General features: G+C 36.6%; 1 protein-coding gene across 1 annotated transcript; it reads right to left on the reverse strand.

Annotated features, from left to right (window-relative positions):
• Window positions 1–938: 938 nt before the first annotated feature.
• On the reverse strand, window positions 939–20,609 carry LOC115223379 (T-complex protein 1 subunit alpha). The gene is made up of 12 exons (XM_029793887.2): window positions 20,455–20,609; window positions 17,593–17,678; window positions 15,861–15,989; window positions 13,962–14,059; window positions 10,900–11,010; window positions 9,078–9,259; window positions 7,684–7,810; window positions 6,448–6,623; window positions 4,932–5,055; window positions 4,490–4,682; window positions 2,945–3,108; window positions 939–1,353 (listed from the first exon to the last, which is right to left on the reverse strand). Exons 1-12 carry the CDS (start codon window positions 20,525–20,527, stop codon window positions 1,164–1,166), a joined length of 1,653 nt encoding a protein of 550 aa, XP_029649747.1. The 5' UTR covers window positions 20,528–20,609; the 3' UTR covers window positions 939–1,163.
• Between the last annotated feature and the right edge of the window lie 4,065 nt (window positions 20,610–24,674).

The following is a 24,674-nucleotide window of genomic DNA, read 5'->3' on the forward strand; positions in this document are numbered from 1 at the left end:
GAAACTGAAAGAAGCCTGTCGTATATATGTGTGTCTGTGTTTGTCCCCCTAGCATTGCTTGACAACCGATGCTGGTGTGTTTACGTCCCCGTCACTTAGCGGTTCGGCAAAAGAGACCGATACAATAAGTACTGGGCTTACAAAGAATAAGTCCCGGGGTCGATTTGCTCGACTAAAGGCGGTGCTCCAGCATGGCCGCAGTCAAATGACTGAAACAAGTAAAAGAGTAAAGAGAGAGTCCACTTAGTTATAAAGGCAAAGCTGTTGAGTTGAGTTGAGTTGAGTTCTCCCAGTGTATGTGGTGTTCAAAAACAGTTTGTCTCACCACCCACTGATAGATAACCCTAAACAAAAGAAGTAACTTACCTGATCATTTCTTAGATAAGTCACCAAGAAGAATCAAAAAACTACACAAAAAATTTTTGGATCATTAAATACACACGTGTGTGTGTGTGTGTATATATAGTAGAATCCATAGAAAATGGTGGCACTCTGTAAGTGAAAATTGTTTTAAAGATTTTTTTTCTTCTTTTATAATGTTAGTCTGCTGGTGGAAGAATTTTGTAACATTTTGATAAAGTCCTTTATCAGTGAGCAAAATTCATTGTTTTCACTTACGTAAATGAATACACTACCATAGGCAGACACAAAGCTTTTCTCTATCTCATACACACACAGTATATATGTGTATTTAAGCATTACATTTGACAGAGTAATCTAAACACTTAAGAGTTAATCAAAAATAAAATAATGAAACTTCTATTCTGAAATTTCCTTCCAACCTAAGAAATAATAATATTTCTGCTAATACATTTGAGTAGCATGTCAAGACTTATTACAAAACCACAAAATCTTGTTTGTGAGCTGAAACACAGGCATTAGATATTGTAGACCAAAGACAGTAAAAAAATTTATATATATAACAGAAACCCAAAGGATGGTGTTTAATGGATTACTTTAGTGAGAGAATGAGAAAGAAAAAAAGTACAAAAAGAAATGAAGTCCCATTTACAGTGAAGCTGTTGTATAGTGGCAGGGGGGTTACATGTAATGCAGTTTAAAACAACAAGATGCGGACATTTAGAAATAAATTCATCACACTACAGTGGCAGATTTGACTGGCACCAGTTTGGGGGAGAAAGAACCGGACAAGGACCACATTATTAGCAGCAGTCATCATGAGGATCTCTATCCTTTGGTTCAGGGGCCAATTTGATCATATCATCAATTCGAAGGATTGTAATAGCAGCCTCTGTGGCAAATTTTAATGACTTGATCTTGGAGAGAGTTGGTTCCAAGACACCAGCCTTTTTGTTGTCACGTACCGTTCCTTCATACAAATCTAAACCAATCCTGCAATTGAAAAAAAAAATAAATAAACGTTCATTTTATTGAATTAAAACAAAAAAGCAAATTTGAATATAAAGAGACATAACTACCACAAAGCATTTTGTCTGTTGCTCCACTGATCCTCTCAAGCGCCCTAGGGCCAGAAACCTACAGACAAAGGTTAGCCAATCAAATCAGTTCCAGAACTTGAATAATCATAATAATTCTTTCTACTAAAGGCATAAGGCCTGGAGTTTTGCAGGAGGGGGTTAGTCGATGTAACCAACGCCAGTACTTGACTGGTACTGATTTCATTGACTCCAAATGGATAAAAGGCAAAGTGAACCTCAATGGAATTTGAACTCAGAAATTAAAAACAGGCAAGGCTGGCATAACTGTTCATGAAAGAGAAAATACAGTTGGAAGAGTGCAAATATATAAAACAAAAGCAAAGGTCCAAAATAAGACAAGAACAATATCTAACCAATCCAAATGAAAATCCATTTTTAAGTTTTGCATTAAATTGTTCCCTTCCTGAAAGTTAAGATTTCTCAAATGCTATGGTTATAAGTTTATAGAAGTTAAAGCAGCTACCTGACAATATCTGTCTTGGTGCATGGACTAAGTTTCTGCCCAAGCACTAAGAATTTTGACATGATAAACCAATTCAAGGGCTATTTAAGTTAGTTCACTGTAACAAGCTTCAGGAATATTTTTTTTTTTTAAATGAGGGAGATAAGAAGTCAGAAGATCCCAACATCTTTACATTCACTTTTCCACACTCACATGGGTCAGATAGAAATGTTTGTCAAAAATGATGAGTAAATCTGGCATAATTGGATCATAAAAAATCCAAATTGCTACTCAGGTGAATGTAAGCAAAACATTCACAGGTGCTCCAAAAATTTTTCAAGTCTTGTCAGACAAGTATCAAGGAAAGCCTTAATGCAAGTAGAAAAAGGACCTGGGATAATCTCACAAAAACTCAATGTTATGCACTTCATCTAACAAACAGTGATTCTATAGAAATTAAAATGGCAGATAAGAGGGGAGGGTGCTATAATAATTATGGCCAAAGATGAATACATTTCACTTTATGAAGAATCTTTAAGTGACAAAACTTCATATGAAGAATTACCTTTGAATTCAAACTCCAACTACAGCAAAGAATTTGAAATAATTTTGGAAATGGAAGAAAATGATTTTTATAAAATGACATTGAATCTAAAATATTGCATTCAGAACAAAGGGCCTTCCAAAAATACACAAAAATCTCCTCCATTGAGTCTAATTTGCAGCAGATTTGAATGTTATGCAGCCAAAATTTAAGAATTTTTGCTACTTCCTGTAGCAAAAACACTGAGCTCATTATTTGGGATACTTTTGATTTTGTTTCCAAAATTAACAATTCTTCTAAGCACCAAGATAGTTTCAAAAGTTTTTTTTTTGGTAACCCTGCGTGTTCCTCCACTTTACTCCAACATTGACCATGAGGAGGGTGCTAACCCTAACTATTCCATTCAACTAAAGGAAACCCCAAAAAATAACAAAAGGACTGTGCCCTCCCCTTCAAACATGTGTCAGTCTTCATTAACAAGTTAAATGTAATACTTACAATTTAAGGTCTCCGTGTCCTTCAATGGTCTGTGCCATGTTGTGATAGGCACGCAGTTTAGCAACCAACTCGGTAGAGTCCTGTGCAGCATTCACAGCCAATTGTTTGGGGATGACAAGCAGGGAATGTGCAAATTCTGCCATAGCTAACTGTTCACGAGAACCCTGAATGAAAAAGAAATTCAACTATAATATAAGGATCAACATGAGAAATTGATTCTACTAATCTGAAATATTCCCCAATTAACCTCACTTCGATTAACTCTTTTGATGTCACCCATCTGAACCAGACTTTAGTTTTCAGACAAAATTTTCTGTTTTAACCATCAAAATTTACATCAACATCATCATGTAATGTCTGTTTTCCATGCTGGCATAGGTTGGGCAGTTTGATAGGAATTGGCAAGTCTAAGACTGCACCAAACTCTGCATGGTTTCTAAAGCTGGATACCCTTCCTAATCTCTACACATATAAACAGCAAAATGTCTGTGTGCATGTCTTTTATACAAATCCAGTTTTTCAGTCAGAGGGCTCACACTTTCTATTGTCATTCAAAACCGTCCAAGGGTAGTTGTGCACATCTTTACATTTCCCCAGTCACCCCGTAAAGCTATTAAAAATCAATAGAAGTGACTTTTTTGTGAATTTTCTATACAAAACCCAATCAAAATGCCCGAAACTTAATACGCCAATTGAATGCCAACTAGCTGTATGTGATTGGTCGAAGATTTGGACAGTACTCGCGTGTGTGCGCACGCACACAGCTGTATATGCATGCACTAGCACTATGACCCGGCAACGCTGGGTCATAGTGCTAGTTCACCATAAAAAATTTATGTACCAAGTGCTTATTAACCCTTTAGTATTTAAACCAGCCATATCCGGCCAAAATAGTTAATCTGTTTTATGTTCAAACTGACCAGATCCAGGCCCTCACACCTACCCTAAAATGTTATTCTACATTAAGTAATTACACCATCAAGATCTTGAAGATATGAGATAATGCATGATTAATTCAAATCAATGGGAATCAATAAGCATTATGTTTGATTGAATAATCTGAACACTAAAGGGTTAATAAGGACTACATTATTCAAGTAACTCCTTCCAATTTTTAAAAATTATTCTCAAAATTAAATACTTCAAGAAATACTTTTCTTTTGATTATGCACCATATCAATTATAACCAAGATATAGACTTCTGGAGGCATTGAAATATATATAAATAGGAAACAGGCTGGCCTTAGGAGGGGCATCCAACCATAAAAACCTTGCCAAAACAAACACTGGAGCCTTATGTAGCCCTTGGCCCCATCAGTCCATGTCAAAACGTCCAACCCATGCTGCTGGCATGAAATGTGGACATTATGTAATAATGACTTCTCAAATGGTTTGTGATGCTTACAATCGTGACTTACACTCCAGCTTTATCTACGTGTACAGTAGACACAATGCAATAAAAAAATTATATAACTAAAAAGAATATCCAAATACTTCAAAAATGAAAATCAAAAACAAAAAAAAAAAAAAAACCTTTTGACTCACCAATGAAATGGCTAAATTCTCTAAATATATAGACAATGCTGCTTCGACAGCACCACCACCTGGAACAACGGATTTAGACTCAAGCACACGCTTCACTACACAGAGGGCATCATGCATGGATCGTTCCATTTCATCGCACATATAATCATTGGCACCACGCAAAATGATTGAGGCAGCGGTGCGTGCCTTAGGACTGAAATAAAAGAGAAATTAATCTCAATCTCAGACAACAAAAATGGGAAATAAACAATGATTAATTCAGATATACGAGTGCTTAATTGGTAAATACCAAGGAAAAGAAAAAGATAAAGCAAAATGACAGAATTCTTGGATTTAGGGAAGTCTGGAGCGACAATATTTATTGGATGTAGGGAGATTTAATTTAATTCAGGAGTGATAATATTTACTGTAGAGAGATATTTAAGAAAAAAGCAAGGCTCACCCTTTAATAATTATCAGTTCATCATCACAAATACGCTCTTGGAAAACTTCTTCAGCATTTCCTAGCTGAGATGCTTCAAAAACTTCTTCCCCCTCCAGGTTTGACAGACTTGTCAATAAAGCAGCTATTCAATGAGAAATAATTCATTAGAAGCAAATAACACCTTAAAAATACATTGAAATTAAATGAAACTTGTTAGTTATAGATTATAAAATGAAAGAAAAAGAACTTCAAGCTAAAAAGTATTTTTTAAAATAACTGAAAAAAATTTGAGAGAAAGAGAGTAACATATCTTTGGTCTGAAAACTGAAACATATCAAGTTTAACCCTTTAGTGTTCAGATTACTCTGTTAAACGTAATAATTTTTCACTCAAATTGTTTTCAATTAGTCTTTCATTATCTTATAGCTTTGAGGTTTCAATGACATGATTGTTAATTTTTAGAATGTCATTGTAGGTTAGGTGTGAGAGGCTAGAAATGGTCAGTTTGAATATAAAACATGTAGAATATTTGGGTCGGATATGGCCGGTTTAAACACTAAAGGGTTAAAGAGGTGAAGTAGCTAAGTATGGTATTATTCTAATTGTTCAGGTTTCTGTGGGGTTTTTGGCAGTATTTCAATCTAGATTAGTTTACCTAGCTATCAAGAAGGAATAAGTACCTGATGCTATGGTGCCTTGGACCAGAGTCTTTTCAAAAAGGATATTTATCTCACAGGTTCTATATTATAAAACCAGAATGCAGAAGAAAACCACCACCACTTTTTATGCAGAGGTAGAACACATTTTCAAAGATAAAATATCTGTATTCATAGCAGACTATTGAGGACAACAAACAGGGAACATCATGATGTTCACACCTTTCTCAAGAGTATTAGTGATGTAAATGAAATAAAACAGCTACCACGTGGGACTGCAATTAACCCAATAAAGGTGCTGTTACAATCAGCTCACACCACATTACAAAAAAGACAGAAGGACATGCTCCTGATCAGAATTTAGGACTAAACATCAAATTAGGAGGTAAAATAATATACTTGTGTATATTGAGCAATGACTGAAAGAGTACAGTTGTGAATACAAGCGACTGAAATGGGGTTCCTACAAAGGATCTTTGGAGTGTCATTACTCAGGATTACTCAGGGTGTATAGCTCTGAGATCAAGGAATTTTTCTAGGCCGAGTCACTACTCCTCCACATTGAAAGATCACAACTCTGGTACAAGACACGCAATTAGAACCATCACAGGAAAGAATTGCAAGACAGATTCTTCAAGCCAAGCCAACCAGCAGGAGAGCTAGGAAATTGACCAATAACCTGATAAGTAATATCCGTAGTTTCAGTTGATCGTGCTTGGGAATCCAACCAGAAAAATCTAATGACAATTGCTTCTGATGGAGAAGATGCCTCAAGATTATCTCTATTGTCCTCTCGGTAACGGTGTGCAGAGAAGATGGATGGATGGAGTAAAAATATGAGAAAAACCAAAGCAGAAAATATCTTATATGCTACTCACCACCTGTTGCTTTGGCAATTCTTCTTAAGTCGGCTTGTTTACAACGCCTGACAGCCATAGCTCCAGCTTCTACAAAGTACTTAAGGCATAAATCATCAATGCCACCAGAGCTAAGAATAACATTCGCTCCAGATGATAAAACCTTTTCAATCCTTTCTTTGGTAATATCAGATTCTCTGTGGAAAAGAGACAAATTATAGAATGACAAAAACACTTTGCTAAACTTCTATTTTTTGGAAGCCAAAAGGGTAAGACTCTACATCAGGGGGGTGAGAAACCCTTTTGATAGCAACCCACCTGAAACTGTCCCTGGTTCATTAACACAAACTTCCTGATTTAAAGTAATCTAAATTAAAAATGTCCATCAAAATTTTGTCAAGTTCCAAATGCGAAAATTAAATTACTTCATTTTTCATTATTTTCAAAATTAATTCAAACAAAGGATGAGTACTCCAACAGAAATATGGTAACTAAAAGAATTAAATAGCATTTCTTCATTTACTACACCGACTTGGCACCAGGCAGTCTGACCAATCCAGGTGAAGAGAACATGAATAATTCTTGTCTGGAACGGTCTATCTTAGAGCAAATAAAGCTATAAATAATAGCACATAAATATTGGGTCAAAAACCTTTTGAATAGCAAAAGCTACACAGACACACGATTGTCTTTTGTAATTTCTGTCTACCAAATTCCATTCATCAGGTGTTGTATCAGATGGTTCAATACATTATGTAGTCATTTTATTATTTGTTTCTCAAACAGCAGGTATCCTCAGGTATTTTTTAAGTCATTCATTTAAGTTACCATTCCATACCCTGTTCATTTTCAAATCAATCTTAAGATCTGCAGCAAAAGTTAAGCTAGGTTTCACTGAAACATGCTAAGAATCACAATCAATCTTTGTTACATTCTGCTTTCATCAATTTCAATTTTTCAAGGTACTCCCTGTACTTCCTCCCAATGTCTTTCTTCACCACAATTAATCCTGAAGGCAGCAACAGGAGTGGAGTATGGTTTTAATTAACGTTTGTTGGTTCACTAGATTAAATATGTTAGCACTCGTTTTACTATAAAAGTACTACCTTGAACCTTACAAAATATAAACAAAAATCAACCGACCATGCATATTAACACAATACATTGGAGACGCTAAACTGATGCTGCTACAATTATTCACTATCAGAAGCCGGAGGGGTGGGGTTGGAGTTGTTTACCAAAAGAGTTTATAAATACCTTCTTCTAATATCTTCAAGTTTGCTAGGGTCATCAATTAGAATTTGAACCCCAAGCTTCATTTTCTCTTTCCTGAGACCAAAATCTAAGCAAGCAATTTTGGCATTGGTAATACTTTTGGGCATGGCTGTTGGAAGAAAAGAAACAGGAATTAACAACGCTTTATTAAATTAGCAGACTAATTGACAGATTTTACACAAAACAGACAGACACACCATCGTCATCATCTTGACAAGTGTTTTCTATGCCAGTAGACATGAGACAAGGGAGTAAAGGACATACATAGGTCATGGTTCTGTATAATTTCTACAAAGCTTAACCCTTTAGCAATCAGATTACTTTCAACTATAATGCTTATTTATTTGCACTGTTTTAAATTAATCATACATTATCTCATAGCTTTGTGACTTCCATGCTGTGACCATTTATTTTAGAATGACATTGTAAGGTAAGCGTGAAAGCCAAATCTGGCCAGTTTGGACATAAAACAGATAGAATATTCAGGCCAGATATGGCCGGTTTAAGTGCTAATGGGTTAAAGCACTCCCTGCTAGTATATATTACTATTATTGTTATTAATAATAATAATTATTATAAAATATTTCATTTGTCAATAGCTGTATACCATTTTTTGGGAGGATGGGCATATGGTGTATGTAAGGTGATACTGTTGAATGTCTAAACTTGAGAAGATTGACCCTTTGTCTGAGAAAGAGACGGACAGAGCTGTAAAGAAATCCCTCCCTTTCTTAAATGAGCCGACAACTCGGATTCCTTTTCTCTTCACAACACACAAAGTTATCCAAGCTCATATCTCTGTACAAATAAAGCTATAATAGCACATAAAATATTGGGTCAAAAACCCTTTGAATAGAAAAAGGTACACAGACACATAATTGTCTTTTGTAATTTCTGGCTACAAAATTCCATTCATCAGGTTTTGTATCAGATGGATGAAACCTAGACTAGGGTAGAAGCCACTTGACCATGCTACCATGCAGAGTGATCCAACTCAAAACCATGTGACTGTGAATGAAATCCTTCACCACACAGCTAACAAATTTACATCAACCCTTAAGCATTCAAATCATTCTGTCAAATGCAATGCTTGCTTATTCACATTGTTTGGAATTAATCATGTATTCTCTCATAGCTTCATGGTTTTGATGAAGTAATTGTTTATGCTTAGAATGCCTTTGTAGGGTAGGTGTGAGAGGCTGGATCTGGCCTTTTTTTTAACATAATGCAGGTAGAGTATTTGAGCTAAATATGGCCAGTTTAAATATGTAAGCACACATTATCTCCTATTCAATACTTCAACAGTGAAGGAGAGGAAATGGTTTTAAGAGAGGAGAAGTAAATTTTGAGACCAGTAAAACCAAGAACCAACTCACCTTTAGATGCAACAGTGACATTGATTGCATAGCCATTGACAAGAACACTTTCCCTGCTGCTTCGACCATGGGCTTTGAGGACATTGATGGCTTTCACTGGATAACGAGAATTTCCCTTGGAGTCAGTGATCTTTACAGCTTGTACGGCATCAACAACCATGTTGGCAAAAAAGTCAGCTTCTCTGGTGAGGTGTTAAGGAATGAGTCTTTGTGCAAACTAGTTTATACTCTTTTTAAGACTACCAGGGAAAAAGTACAATGGCTACTATTACTAATACTGCTGCTACTACCAATATCTTAATTAGATATTATTTTAGTGCAAAAGTCCAATCAATTCATGTCACAATGAAGAGTTGCAAAACATTTCAGAGTCTCCATTTGAATCTCCTGGAAGAAACATCACCAACACATACACACACGACAAAAAAAAAAAAAAAACGTATGCAACCAACTCAAAAAGATACACACAGGTACACACACAACCTACAAAGATATATATATGACCTGCTGTGCTTGAGGAGACCTACTGAGTCAAGTACGTCAACATCAAAATAAAAATCAAATGGAAATTGTGGTTGTGGTACTCATGCCGGTGGCAAGTAAAAAGCACCCACTACACTCATGGAGTGGTTGGCATTAGGAAGGGCATCCAGCTGTAGAAAGACTGCCAGATCAGATTGGAGCCTGGTGCAGCCTCCTGGCTTCCCAGACCCCAGTTGAACCGGAAAACGGACATTAAACGATGATGATGATTTATATATACATATACATATATATATATATATATATATATATATATATATATATATATACATACATATATATATATATATGTATATAAAACAAACTAGCTCATTAAGAAAATCTCTATCAGGTAGTGACATTTATATATTTATATATATATATATATATATTATATATATATATATATATATATATAAACAGGCAAAAATATATACAATAGACAAGATACAAACATACACCAGGCAAAAAGATATACAATAAACAAATCAATACACATGCACACATGTATACATACTACAGTCGCAAAGTAACAATTCTACTTGTGTACCAAAGAGAGATGTACGCTCATTACATTTAGTGCAACCATGTGTAGCAGCATAGTCATGAATCAGTGGAATTGTCTTGACTGAAAAAAGCCTTGCCATAGTAATAAGCGGGTTGAATTCTGTGAAGACTTTAAATCTCAAAGAAAAAAGAAACTTTAACAGTGACAACTGAGTGTCATCTCTTGTGAAAGGTAGGAGAGTCCAGTTTGCTGGACATTGTTGTAGAGCTGAAAAAGAAGTAATTTCTACTCTTCTCCTCTGGAAGCCATCTACTCGCAATACCAGAGGGTGCACACTCTCCTACCCTGATGTAATCTCCAGGGATACAGGCATCCAGCAACAGGACCTCCGTAATGCTATGATGGACCGTGAAGTCTGGCGTAAATTCCATTGTCTCGACCACGGTCGAACAATGATGATGATGAGAAATGAAGAGAAGAAGAAAAAGTATATGTTTAGACAACAGTGAATTCTTCCTCTTTGTGTATATTTTAACTCTTAAGTATTCAGATTACTCCATCAATTGTAATGCTTGTTTATTCACATTGTTTTGAATTAATCATGCATCTGAGATTCTGATATGCGAATGATTATTTTAAAAATGACATAGTAGGGTATGGTTTGAGAGGCTGGGTTTGGAGAGTCTGAACATAGAGACAGGCAAAATGTTTGAGCCAGATACGGCTGGTCTAAATGCTTCACAAAAGAGAAGAGAAAGCGATTTGCAAGAGAAATAATCAAAACAAGGATACGCTCCAATCAGCTTGCTGGCCATGCTGGTCCTGGCCACACTGAGGATGGCTTCCTGACCCAATTCATCGGTGTTAATACACAGGTTTTCTTGAATGTAACGACAAGCCTCTCTGAAAAGAAAAAATATATATAAAAGTTACAAAAACACACATTGGTCATTTATCATCATCATCGTTTAGCGTCCGTTTTCCATGCTAGCATGGGTTGGACGGTTCTACTGGGGTCTGTGAAGCCAGAAGGCTTCATCAGGCCCAGTCAAATCTGGCAGTGTTTCTACGGCTGGATGCCCTTCCTAACGCCAACCACTCCGTGAGTGTAGTGGGTGCTTTTTACGTGCCACCCGCACAATCTTATCCAATTTCTACAGTTGTCACCTACTCTTCTCTCTCTCTTGTTTACAATTCTTCAACACTTTTCTTTATTATATTCATCCTCACATCCATTCTCTGTCTCTAACCATCCCTCACTCTCTCCCACACATTCTTGCAACCTCTACCCACGTACACTTCCTATTCTCGTGCCCTCCCCTCTCACTTTTGCTCACTCCCATGTCTTGAGGGTTCACCCTGACACATCATCATCTGCTTTCCATGCTAGCATGGGTTGGACGGTTCAACTGGGGTCTGGGAAGCCAGAAGGCTGCACCAGGCCCAGTCTGATGTGGCAATGTCTCTACGGCTGGATGCCCTTCCTAATGCCAACCACTCCATAACTATTTTTTTTATCTTTCCAGCTCCACACCAGCCAGTTGCCATATTGCTCTGCTACATTGACCTTTGCCTCTCATTCCATAGCATAAAGCTACCTCCCTCTCTACAGCAGCCCCAATCAGTCAAAAGAAATCTTAGTCTTGCAGGGTGGACTCACCAGAGGTAGTGCCATGAAAGAGAACTCAATACATGCTATAAAATGGTTGGCATTAAGAGCATCCATAGAAACCATGCTTGAAAGCAGACACTGGAGCACAATGTAGTCTTCGGTAAGGAACATGGACATTAAACGACAATATCTGCCAAATTAACTCTAGCAAAGCTCTGAGTATTTTTTCTCTATAATTAAGAATCAAGAAATAATAGCATCGACCCTAACACTAACCATAAACCATTCAACTGACAAAAAATAAAAAACAAGCTACTTTGTGGTAATCAAAGTGGGACAATCAAAGATAGGTGTCTTCTTTAAGATCCCTTCATTATGACAACAAGAACCACTGCCCTGGGCATGACTGCATCCTGTAATAGGTCCCTGATTTAGGAGTTTCAGAATTTTGAGGAAACCACCTCTTAGCCACTATTGTTCTCAGGTCTACTCTGACCTATAGTAATTGTAGTGATGTCATTCTTCAATGCGCGTGTGCGGGGTTGGAACCTTCTGGAAAGGCCTAAGGAAGTTCCCTCATGCACATGCAATAAAAACTGGGGAAAAAATTCTATCGCGTTCCTTGTTAGCGTCGGTGACTTGAGACACGGCTATTGAAGAGAGAAGACGTGTTATCAGCCTATGCTCCTGTCCCAGATGCTTGGGATTTGACTGGCTCTGTTACTGCTGGAGTTTTTGTAAGGTTTATCTTTACAAATGTTTAACTTCAGTCTTGCTGTACCTACACCAAGTGGTTACCAATTTACCAATTCTTTATGTAAATAACGAAATAAAGTATCATATTTTCTAAGGTTGCTTTCTTGTTCCTGACACCAGTAGTTTTGGGAAACAAAGAAGGAAATTGTGTTGCACCCAAACAGTGCAAAAGACACAACCTGTTCCAGACAGTTCCTTTACAGCCATAGGTTAATTAGCATATTAGGGTTTTCCTACCTACACATGGTTCAATGGAGGAGAAAAGTGACTGCAGCAATGCATTGTGAAGTGCAGAGAGTAAGATGAAGCAAGTTAGATATTTTGGCCATCCATGGTGTCCATCCCTATCCCCAGTTGTCTTGCTAATGGATTGGTGGTGGTCACAGACAAGCAATTGAGATTGATATTGTGAAAAACAAAGCATCACACAATCCATCAGTCATCCCTAGGATGAATAAGACCCAAACATCTGACGAGTCCAGTAGTCCAAAAATTTAAATTCACAACAACTGTGCCTTGTTAATTCAATTAGTCAATTTTTTAAAACTTTTAATTAAAGCTTTGAGATATTTACAGGTTGACACACCAGGTCTATTTTTTTCTTTTTCTTTTTTCAAACTTTCCAAACAGATGCTTAGATGTGGTACTGGTGCCATGTTAAAAGCACCCAGTACACTCTGTAAAGTGGCTGGCATCCAGCTGTAGATACCATGCCAAAACAGACAATGAAACCTGGTACGCCTCCCAAAAGCCTTACCAGCTTCTGTCAAACTGCCCAACACATTCCAGACGTTAGATGATGATAGTTTACAATAAAAAAGTAAACCTCTAAAGGTTGAAATTTTGGGGGATTTTAACCAACTGAATGTGGCTTATCTTAAAACGCAAAATCTGAATTGCTATATGTTACCATAGTAACAGACCTCCATACAGCCAGTAGACCTAGTAGAAATAACAAGCAACACTCCCTCAAATCACAGGATACTGTCTTAAAAACAAAGGTACTCAAATGCTTGAAACAGTTGAGAAATATCCCTCAAATCATTTCTGGATTTGAACCAACCGACTTTGGGTTAAACAGTCACAAAATTTATCTGCACCATTAATTACTATGACTACTACTAATAATAATTGATGGTTGTGGGAATAGTGATAGTAGTGGTGGTGTTACTATATCACCATCCCCACAACCACCTCTTAGTAATAATGGTACTAACCATGTACTATTCAGTCGTTGGAGAGTTTCAAAACTTTAGCATTCAGATTTGTTGAATGGTTTGCTTATTTCTTCACATTATTTTGAATTAGCCAGACATTATCTCATAGCTTCAATGTTGCAATGATGTGATTGTATATTTTCAGAATGACATTGTAGGGTAGGTATGAGAGGTTGAATCTGGTCAATCTAACTTAAAACAGGTAGAATATTTTGGCCAGATACGATCAGTTTATATGCTAAAGGGTTAGAAGAAGAAAACCCACTTACTTGCAAGCCAATCTATAACCACTAATAATGGTGGTAGGATGGATTTTACTTTTAACCAAATCATCAGCATTCTTCAGTAACTCACTAGCCAGAATCACCTGAAATAAAACAAATTTAGATTTTAAATATTCCGACTCACTTTCAAAACTTTGTAATTTTTTTACCAGCTATAACATGGAACTACCAACCCTTCTATGAAGACAATAATTCCCAAGTGCCAGCCTCGCCTGGCCCTCGTGCCGGTGGCACATAAGAAGCACCATCCGTTCGTGGCCATTTGCCAGCTCTGTCTGGCACCTGTGCGGGTGGCACGTAAAAAGCACCCACTACACTCACGGAGTGGTTGGCGTTAGGAAGGGCATCCAGCCGTAGAAACACTGCCAGATTTGACTGGGCCTGATGAAGCCTTCTGGCTTCACAGACCCCAGTAGAACCGTCCAACCCATGCTAGCATGGAAAGCGGACGCTAATCAATGATGATGATGATGCATATGGATCAGTTGTTAGAGCGTCGGGCTCACAATCATGAGGTAGTGAGTTCAATTCCCAGACCAGGCTGTGTGTTGTGTTCTTGAGCAATACACTTTATTTTACATTGCAACACCACTGGTGCCAAGCTGTATAGGCCTTTGCTTTTCCCTTGGATAACATCAATGGTGTGCAGAGGTGGAGGCTGGTATGTATGGGCAACTGCTGGTCTTCCATAAACAAATTTGACCGAACTTGTACATCAAAGGGTAACTTTTTAGGTGCAATTTCATGCTAATTCATGACCGAAGGAGGTTTTTACACTATAAATACTACACAACACATTTGGTGGAAGGAATATTCAACAGTTTACAAATTTGCCACAATGAAAGTAACAATCAAGAGGACACCAGTCTGACTCATATAAAACAGTACACATGGACTGTTATTGTCTAATAAGTGTTGACATATTGAAGCAAGAAGACAACTGAAATTTTTTTATATCTTTTTAATTTATACCTAGTTCATAGAGATTTTCCCCTTTAATTGTTAGAATCCTCTTGTTTGAATCCCTCACCTGTTTATTACTAATACTCAAACTTAAATTTCCATTTGAAAGAGTATGAATTAAGCTCTATTTTTGCATAGATGAGGTTTTTCACCTTTAAGATGAAAAAAGCAATTTTTGAAACTTTGTCAACTATTCCCTTTCTTCACTGAATGCATCAATATGCTGTTGAGTTTTAAACACAAAGGAGCAAAATATAAATTTGGGAAAAAAAAAAAGAAAAAAAAAACAATTCTAACCAGGCTGTTTTCAAGAAACTTGCAAGCTGGTAATATTTATAGTATTACTTGCTTTATACAAAGACAATTTTTTATTTTCCTTCATCTACAACAAAACAACCTCAATTCGACAGTTACCATTGCCAAACAGCGAAAGATAAGAATCAGGAGAACCAGAATATAGGAAAACAACTACAAAAATCTGAATGACAAATTACCTTGCATTACAAGGCCCATGACAAGGTGGAGATAAAAATGAAAAACATTTAACCCTTTTGTTACCAACCCGGCTGAAACCTTGCTCTGGCTCTGAGTACAAATGTCTTGTTTTCATAGGTTTTGAATTAGAATCTTCCACCAAACCTTAGTTACAATTTATGCTCCTGACACTAGCTGAATGATAACTGAGTTATTTTACTAAATTCTTTGTTATATTTAAAGTAATTGAAAGAAATACAGAGCATCTCAAAATAAATACAGTAATGAAAGGGTTAAACCTCTTAAGAATGAGGACTGTTAGCCCTAAATATTTCACAAAGGACCTGTGATCTCATGGAGACATTCGAATACAACAGCAGAAAGAGAGAGATTAGCATAGATTGAATCAAACTAATGTATTCTATATAACAATTAACAACCACTTACCACACTGCTAGTTCCATCGCCTACTTCCTTGTCTTGTAGTTCAGCCAATTCTACCAAAATCTTAGCAGCTGGGTGTTCTACTTCCAATAGCTTAAGGATCGTAGCGCCATCATTGGTAATTGTTATGTCCTGAGAAAACAAAAAAGAAAGAAAATGGTGAAATACATCATTTAAAGAACACACTGGATTGTTAACCTCAACAGATATGATTGGCTACAAAACTAATATTAAACGTGCAAGTTCTTATATGAATGGAGCAGAACAATCCTTTGGGGGATCAAATTTCTTTTGAAATAAACTGTCCAAATTAAGTTTGATATTTTTTAAAGAGATTTAGTAAAATAACTGTCATTATTAATCTGGTGTTTAGCCACAAAAAGATTCTTAAAATTATGCTGGAAGGTTTTGTTTAAAAAATATGAACCCTTTTAAACAGATTTTGTAACAAAACCAGCAGTGGGTTCAGAAGACTGTAGACTGAAACAGGTCAAGCAAAGAAAAATAGCTAAGTAAATATTTTGCTAAAGAGCAGCAATAACACTGAAACATGCCATTTGATATTGTACTGTCAAAATTCACTGACCACTACAATGAAATTTTAATTACAATTGGAATATGAGCAAAGTTATCTTCCCACCCTTTTTTTCCTCTTTGTTTTAACCTTTTAGCATTCAGATTACCAAATGTAATGCTTATTTATTCACATTGTTTTGAATTAATCATGCATTACCTCATGGCTTTGAGATTTCAATGATGTGATTGTATATTTTGAATGACATTGTAGGAGAGGGGTCAGAGATCAGATCGGTTAAGTTTGGACATAAAGCAGAATATTTAGGCCACATTATGGCTGGTTTAAATACTAAATGGTTAAACCAGAATTGATTACAGTACTGGACCAAATATCTGGCAAACTTGGGTTCATAAGTAGCCTGGATTTCAGGATTTTCTGCAGACAGGTTAAATATTTACTTAAAATATAAAATTATGAAAAAAACTAAATTTGAAACAGATTCAAATGAAGCATAGTCTGTTTGATATTTATTGATCCACTCAAAATTCTTAAGTATATCATTATTGTACCATGTATACAGTATAATGCTTATAGAATGAAAATGAAATGAAGTCAAGAACATGATTTTATCTGACAGACACGAGTACAAATTAAAAGAATTCTAAACCAGAATATATTTAATCATTATGAATCCTCATAAAAAGTAAGAAACAAAACTATTTTTAACATAGCATATGCAAATTAACCAACTTCAAAAACAGAGTCTGTGCATGGTATTGCATAATATTCCCACATTTCCAGAAGCCAAATAAGAAGTCCAGTACAGCATGCATTAAGACACCGATTCTGTCTCCTCACTAAGGGTGTAGTTAAAACTTCCACACTAAGCACCAGCCTCACCAGGTTTTGGACAGATTCAATAAAAGGAATGACAGATTATATTTCAATAACTCGGGGAAAATCATTGTAGCTTTTCTTTGTTGGATGACCGATACAAATACATATGACCCAAACATTTTGAAATGTTATTCCCCCCCCCTTGAACTTTTACTCCAGAACAAGGTTTTGTACTGTTTGTTCTGGTAGCCGCCTTTAAAGTTGAAGATTCAAGAAGGTATAACTTACAGTGACCACATAGAAAGAGTTAATTAATTAGACAACTATATGACCAATTAAACAATATAAAAAGTATGTGTTTGATATTATCATATTACTTACCCCAATGTCATCGACCAGCATTTTGTCGAGTCCTACAGGACCAAGACTGCTTTTAATAATATTAGCAATTGCACATGCTGCCATCACTGAAACAGATAAAAAGAAAAATATTAATAAAACACAAACACACTTGATGTCAAACTATCAAACTTAATTTGGACAATTTATTTCAAAAGCCATATCTGCACAAAACATACACTTCTCAACTATTCTCCAGGCACAACCACCCCCAACCCTACTTAAATCAACTGCGGAACCCAGCTCATTACTCTGTTCAAACCATGCCAGCATAGATTGGATTATTAGGATATAAAATACAGTTGATTGGTATATCTGATTTTAATATGTGTCGGTGCCACATAGAAAGGCACCCAGTACAACCTGTGAAGTGGTTGGCATTAGGAAAGGCATTCAGCTGTAGAAACCATGGCAAAATAGACAAATGGAGTCTGGTGCAGCTCTTGACTTTGCTAGCTTCTGTCAAACCGCCCAACCTTTGCCACAATAAAAAACAGACATTAAATAATGATGATGATGAATACCTAAGTATACAAATGCTTATATTTATGTTTGACTCTGGGACTATATGTCCAACTATCTAAGACACAACAGTACCACTACACATTCACACTACAACATACAAAAGAAAAACACACTGAATGATATAATACAAGATATACTGTCTGAAATTGATGTCCCCTTTAACCCTAGTCATATCCAGCCCAAATATTCTGTTTTACGTTCAAACCAACCAGATCTGACATCTCACACCTACCCTACAATGGCTTTCTAAAAATAATCATACTGTTGAAATCTATAATTTTGCATGACTAATTCAAAACCATGTGCATAAACAAACATTACATTTGACAAAGTAATCTGAATGTTAAAGGGTTAATCACAGGTATGATCAAGGGCTGAACAACAATAAAAAAAAAAGCCACAAACATTACAAGGTAACTGTAACAATCTAGAACGTTGTTAAACACGACATCTATACCATCTGATCAAACACAGCAAACTAGTCACGCAGTCAATTGCCACAATAGACCCAGACAGTGACTGTCAAAGAATATTTTTTAACTAATGGAATCACTCTTGCAGCCATTAATTGACACAACAGTATAGAGACATAAGCAAATACAATTACATCTTAATTTTTAAAAACAGCACAAAGCAAAGTATGACTCCAGACCATACATACGGCTTTTGGGATTTAATTTAATAATAATGATTCCAAATTTTTCCACAAGGGCAGCAACTGGGGGAGGGGTCGATTACATCGACCCCAGTGTTCAACTGGTAGGTACTTATTTTATCGACTCCTAGAGGACGAAAGGTAAAGTCGACCTAGGCAGAATTTGAACTCAGAACGTAGCGACGGGTGAAATACCTATTTCTTTACTACCCATAAGGGGCTAAACACAGACAGGACAAACGGATTAAGTCGATTATATCGACCCCAGTGCGTAACTGGTACTTATTTAATCGGCCCCGAAAGGGTGTAAGGCAAAGTCGACGTCGGTGGAATTTGAACTCAGAACGTAGCGGCAGACGAAATACTGCCAAGCATTTCGCCCGGCGTGCTAACGTTTCTGCCAGCTCGCCGCCTTAATAATAATAATAGGTAATTGTTCAGTATGCTTATATTGAACAAGAAACACTGCAAGGCATTACGACGTTCCGCTAATCCACCATGTTTAGACAATGGAAATAAATTTTGAAGCCATTAAACTCAATGTAAGACTAGTCCTTTATTTCCTCGTGCTCGGAGGGGTCTGAACACAAAACCACGATGAGTGTTACAGAATGGTCCTATATGCCAGACAAGTAAACGGTAAAATACAAATGTCACTGATATTTTGTTTCTTATGGTCTGTAAAGGCATGAGCGTCACAACACGTTCTCTTCTTCCTCTAATGTCGCAGGCGATAAACCATCTAGAATTTACTTTAATCAATTCAAGTAACTGTTGATTTGGATTAATACGAAGTGTGTTAGATACATCACAGATATAGCAACGTGCATTATTCACATTATATAGCACACATACTTCCTATCTATGGCATCTTTCCCTATGATGAGGCCCCAACAACCGTGCGTGAATCATTCGATATATAGAGCTGCACAGAAAGAATAAAATTTACGTTTTATTTCCATTTTATTGATTATCGCAGTTTGCCGAGTGTCTTTGCATCTATATATATTTCTATATATATATGTATCATAAATGTAATAATTAAATTGTTATAAGCTTTGTGTTTCGTTAACACAATCCTCTTATCTGTGGAGAAATTGTCGAGCATGAAACCGGTGCGTGGTGCAAAAAAAATTGGGGGTTCCGCTGCTAAATGTTAAATCTAGTGATGGGACGCCTATGACAGCTTAGCAATGCGTCAATATCTACATACAAGGACATGTTCATACACATAGCTAACAGTACAAATGCAATAACGTGCTTTTTGATTATAATTGATATTATAATAGTCCTTAATATACTTATAATTGGGCGGTATACGGAATGGTATTAAGCCAAGACCATTAATAGAAAATTACTTTGTTCTGTAGTACGGAGAAATTTTAAAACAATAAACCTATGAAATGTAATTTTTAAAGTTCATACTTGAATATTTATTTTTAAAATATCGACTACAACAAACAGAGAGATAGTATATAATTATATTTTAATTTATTTCAAAGGCAGGAATCTTCTAGAAAGCTCACACGTGAGACGGGGGGGATACCATGTGGAGGAGATCGGTTAGAGAGATAGAAAAGCAATGGCAATGCAGCTAGAACGAAGACAACGACACGATTAACTGAGGAAAGTTAGAACACAATATAATTGAAAGAATTAGTTACCATTTTGAGTTCGAACTGTCTGACCAGAGGTTCTATCGCCGCCGACAGTCAAAGGTGCAGCAGTATCAGCCATGATGACCAAACAGATATGTTGAAAGAGAGTTAATAGAAAATATGGAATCTTTAAAGTGTGAGGAGGAAAAAGAGAGAGAGTAAAGAAATATAAAGAGATGGCGAAACGAAACCAGTATAAAGAAACTCGAAAGCCGAAAGAAAAAAAAGAAATCGGAATCACTTTAAATTTACATTAATTTTTTTTTAATTATGCAATTTTTAAAATTAAATTATTGCTTGTTTTAAAATGAATAAAAATTATATTAAAAAATAAAATATACAAATCATATACGGAGTGTTTGATTTTTTTTCTACGATAGTTTGAATGTATTTTCATGGAAACCAGACTGATTCTTATAAAATCTGACTCATCCACCGGCATTTTGACTCTTTATTCTTTGATCTTATCACCCTAAAACTATTTCTTTATATTTGGCTGTACGTTTTCGAATAGAACTCATGTTAAAAATGAAGAAATCTTTCTTTTATTGGTAATCTATAGCTTTAAATATTTGCAGTGACTATATGAACATATATACGATATATATTTATATATATATATTATGTATATTACACATGATAATTAATTATATATGTAATATAATAAATATCTGACATCGGACGATCTCATCGGATTGTGTCACACCGTCCAACCCATGCCAGCATGGAAAATAGACGTTAAATGAAGATGTTATGCACACATACACACCCACACACTTATTTTGAATCTTATAACTTTCTAAGAAATACAGATTTTTTTTTTTTTTAACTAAATTTTGCAATTTACTTGTTTCATCATTAAACTGTGGCTATGCTGGGGCACTGCACTGAAGAATTTTTAGGCGAATAATCGAGTGCTTATTCTATCGATCTCTTTTGCTGAACCGCTAAGTTACGGGGACATAAACAAACCAACATCAGTTGTCAAGTAGTAGTGGGGGACAAAGACATATATATACGATGGGCTTCTTTCAGTTTCCGTTTACCTAATCCAATGACAAGGTTTTGGTCTGCCCTAAAGTAGAAGATACCTAAGGTGTCACACAGTGGGACTGAACCCAGAACCATGTACTTGGGAAGCAAGCTTTTTATCATCAGCCATGCCTACACTTATATTCCTTTACTTGTTTCAGTCATTTGACGGCGGCTATGTTGGAGCATCACTTTTAAGGGGTTTTCGTAGTCAAAAAAATCAAGCCCAGGACTTATTCTTTGTAAGCCAAGTACTTATTTTGTTGATCTCTCTTGCCAAATCACTGAGTTACAGGGATGTAAACACACCAACGTCAGTTGTCAAGTGATGGTGGGGGGGACAAAGACACATATAAATATATACATGAGCTGCTTTCAGTTTCCATCTACCAAATCCACTCACAAGGCTTTGGTCGGCCCAAGGCTACTGTAGAAGACATTTGCCCAAAGTGCCACGCAATTGGACTGAACCCAGAACCATGTGCTTGGGAAGCAAGCTTCTTATCATCAGCCATGCCTATAGCTGCAGTCATGCTGGGGCACCACAAAAATTTATAAAAATAGCATACATTTTGGCAAATATGCAAATGAGAAATTTGTTTCACTTTATATTATTTTAAGGCAATAAATATTTTGCATATGAAAATTAGTATTCATTTCATTATTTTGTGTAAACAGCAAGAAATTTGATTAGGGCAACATACTGTGCTTGAGGAGACCTATTGAGTCAAGTACATCAAAATCAAATGGAAATTGTAGTTGTGATTCCCGTGCCATAAAAAGCACCATCTGATCATGGACAATGCCAGTACCACCTTGACTGGCTTCCGTGCCGGTGGCACGTAAACAGCATTGACTGATTGTGGTCGTTGCCAGCCACCTCTGGCCCCTGTGCTGGTGGCACGTAAAAAGCAGCCACTACACTCTTGGAGTGGTTGGCATTAGGAAGGGCATCCAGTTGTAGAAACACTGCCAGATCAAACTAGAGCCTGGTGCAGCCTCCTGGCTTCCCAGACCCCTGTTGAACCGTCCAACCCATGCCAGCATGGAAAACGGATGTTAAACGATTTTGATGGTGGTGATGATTATATTATAATTATTGCATATATTCCATATTTCCTGATATTATCTTTGGCAGAAGTATTCCTTCAAATTTACCCACCTTTTGTGAGATAACATTCTTGTATAACATATATGTGCAGACATGGGTGTGTAGTGAAGGAATTTGCTTCCCAGCTATATAGCTTCACGTTCAGTCCCACTGCATGACATCTTGGGCAAGTTTCTTCTACTAAAACCTCAAGTCAACAAAAGCCTTGTAACGGCTATATCTGTATGTGTGTGTCTTCATGCAATATATATATACATAAGGACCATTGTCATAGATGTGGTGCTCCTCCATTTCAAGTCTGCCAGAAAAAATGCACCCTGTATAATTTGTAAAGTAGTTGCTATTAAGAAGAGTACCCAACTTTCAAAACTGTGAGTTTGGAGCAAGATAGGGCCTTCTGACTCACCCAACTGATGCTGGCATGGAAAATGGACATAAAATGATGATAATGATGATGACAACAACGAGGGTATATGCATTACTTGGATTACTTCATACCAGATCACCCTATTGCTGCATGATAGGGCTCTTTCTGTCCTTCATTCTATCGATTCTGGTGTTAAGTTTAAGATTTGTTGCCTACTCTCTTCTGTACACCAATGACTTACTTGAAACTACATCCAACAACATCCACTCTTATGCAGATGAAAACTATTGCATTTTATTTCCAACCACGATTCCATTCACAGAAACTTTGAAAACAGCCTCTATTGCAGAAATACCAATCTTCCAACAGCAAGAAAATTTGAATGCTACTCATATTAGCATCAAATTTTGACTTAAGGCCATTATTTTCCAGGGACGGGCTAAGTCAAATATATCAATCTCAGTGGTCAACTGGTACTTATTTTATCGACCCTGAAAGGATTAAAGGCAAAGTCAACCTTGAAATGCAACTCATATCAAACACTGTATCTTATGGTACACAAATCAATGTAGTTTATAGTGTAAACATATGTAAACATTCAATATTTGTCACTATCTCTCCAAATCCTGCAGTATTTCACATGGAATTTTTGGTCTGCCAAAGTCATCTTGGTGTATAGGTTGATCTATCAGCCTTAATTGCAAATTTTGGTCTAAAATATTCAATTTGTATACTAGAACATGCAGTAAACACCATTACACCTTTTAATCTTAATCAGTACTCAGCTCAATCCCACAAATTTACCCTACTTGTTGGCCCATCCTAAGTCAAGGATCTACCTTGGCAAAAGCACACCTGTAACATAACTATAATTGCATTCAAATGAAGGGCCACTCATATGACTGGTAAATAAGATGAGAATCCCCTGAGGAGTAGTGTATGACTTGATAAAGGAACCTAAAATTTAACCTAAATATCAGCAATCACAATCACCACCCTTGTCTTGCAAGTTACTTGGTGACCCTGCCTGTGCTGGTGCCACATAAAAAAGCATTCAGTCCACACTGTGAAGTGGTTGGCATTTGGAAGGGCATCCAGCTGTAAAAACCATACCAAAACTGACCTCGCCTGTGCTGGTGCTACATAGAAAGCATTCAGTTCACTCTGCCGGGTAGTTGGTGTTAGAAAGGGCATCCAGCCGTAAAAACCCTGCCGAAACAGACACAGTAGCCTGGTGTAGTATCCTACTTGCCCGACTCCTGTCAAACCGTCCAACCGATGCCAGTATGGAAGGTGGACGTTAAAAGTTGATGATGATGGTGGTGGTGGTGGTGATGCAATTGAGTTTCAGGCAGCAGAAACGATTCCATTGACAAATCAACACTGAGTTACCCTCGTATTTAAGAATGACAGAACAGCTTAAGTAGTGCCCGAATGCCAATTTACCCTCCATCATCTTGAAACGTTAGATCACTGAAATAAACGTTATGCTGAAAAGGTAGATGTCCCTGCAACTTGTCAGAAGTCCTAGGGTGTCATAGTAAAAAAAACAAAAACTCATTTAATGAGAACGATGCCCAAATCAAGCAATTCGTGAGCAGAAAGGGAATGACTTTCTCGAGCTTAGAAGCATAACAAGAATACTGAACATCAAAGAAAAATTTGCCAGCAAGCAAAGGCTGTAGCTGAGAACCAAAGACGTTCTGTGGAGAACAA

The sequence above is a fragment of the Octopus sinensis genome, linkage group LG23, assembly GCF_006345805.1.
Source record: "Octopus sinensis linkage group LG23, ASM634580v1, whole genome shotgun sequence".
Lineage (NCBI taxonomy): Eukaryota > Metazoa > Mollusca > Cephalopoda > Octopoda > Octopodidae > Octopus > Octopus sinensis.

What these genes read in the sequence shown, in the direction of transcription:
- LOC115223379 (XM_029793887.2), bottom strand. Translation starts at nt 20,527, where the DNA reads ATGGCTGATACTGCTGCACCTTTGACTGTCGGCGGCGATAGAACCTCT. An exon ending in GACAGTTCGAACTCAAAATG is followed by an intron (nt 17,679 to 20,454) that starts GTAACTAATTCT and finishes TATCTGTTTCAG; the next exon opens with TGATGGCAGCATGTGCAATT. An exon ending in GGTTATAGATTGGCTTGCAA is followed by an intron (nt 11,011 to 13,961) that starts GTAAGTGGGTTT and finishes TTTTCTTTTCAG; the next exon opens with AGAGGCTTGTCGTTACATTC.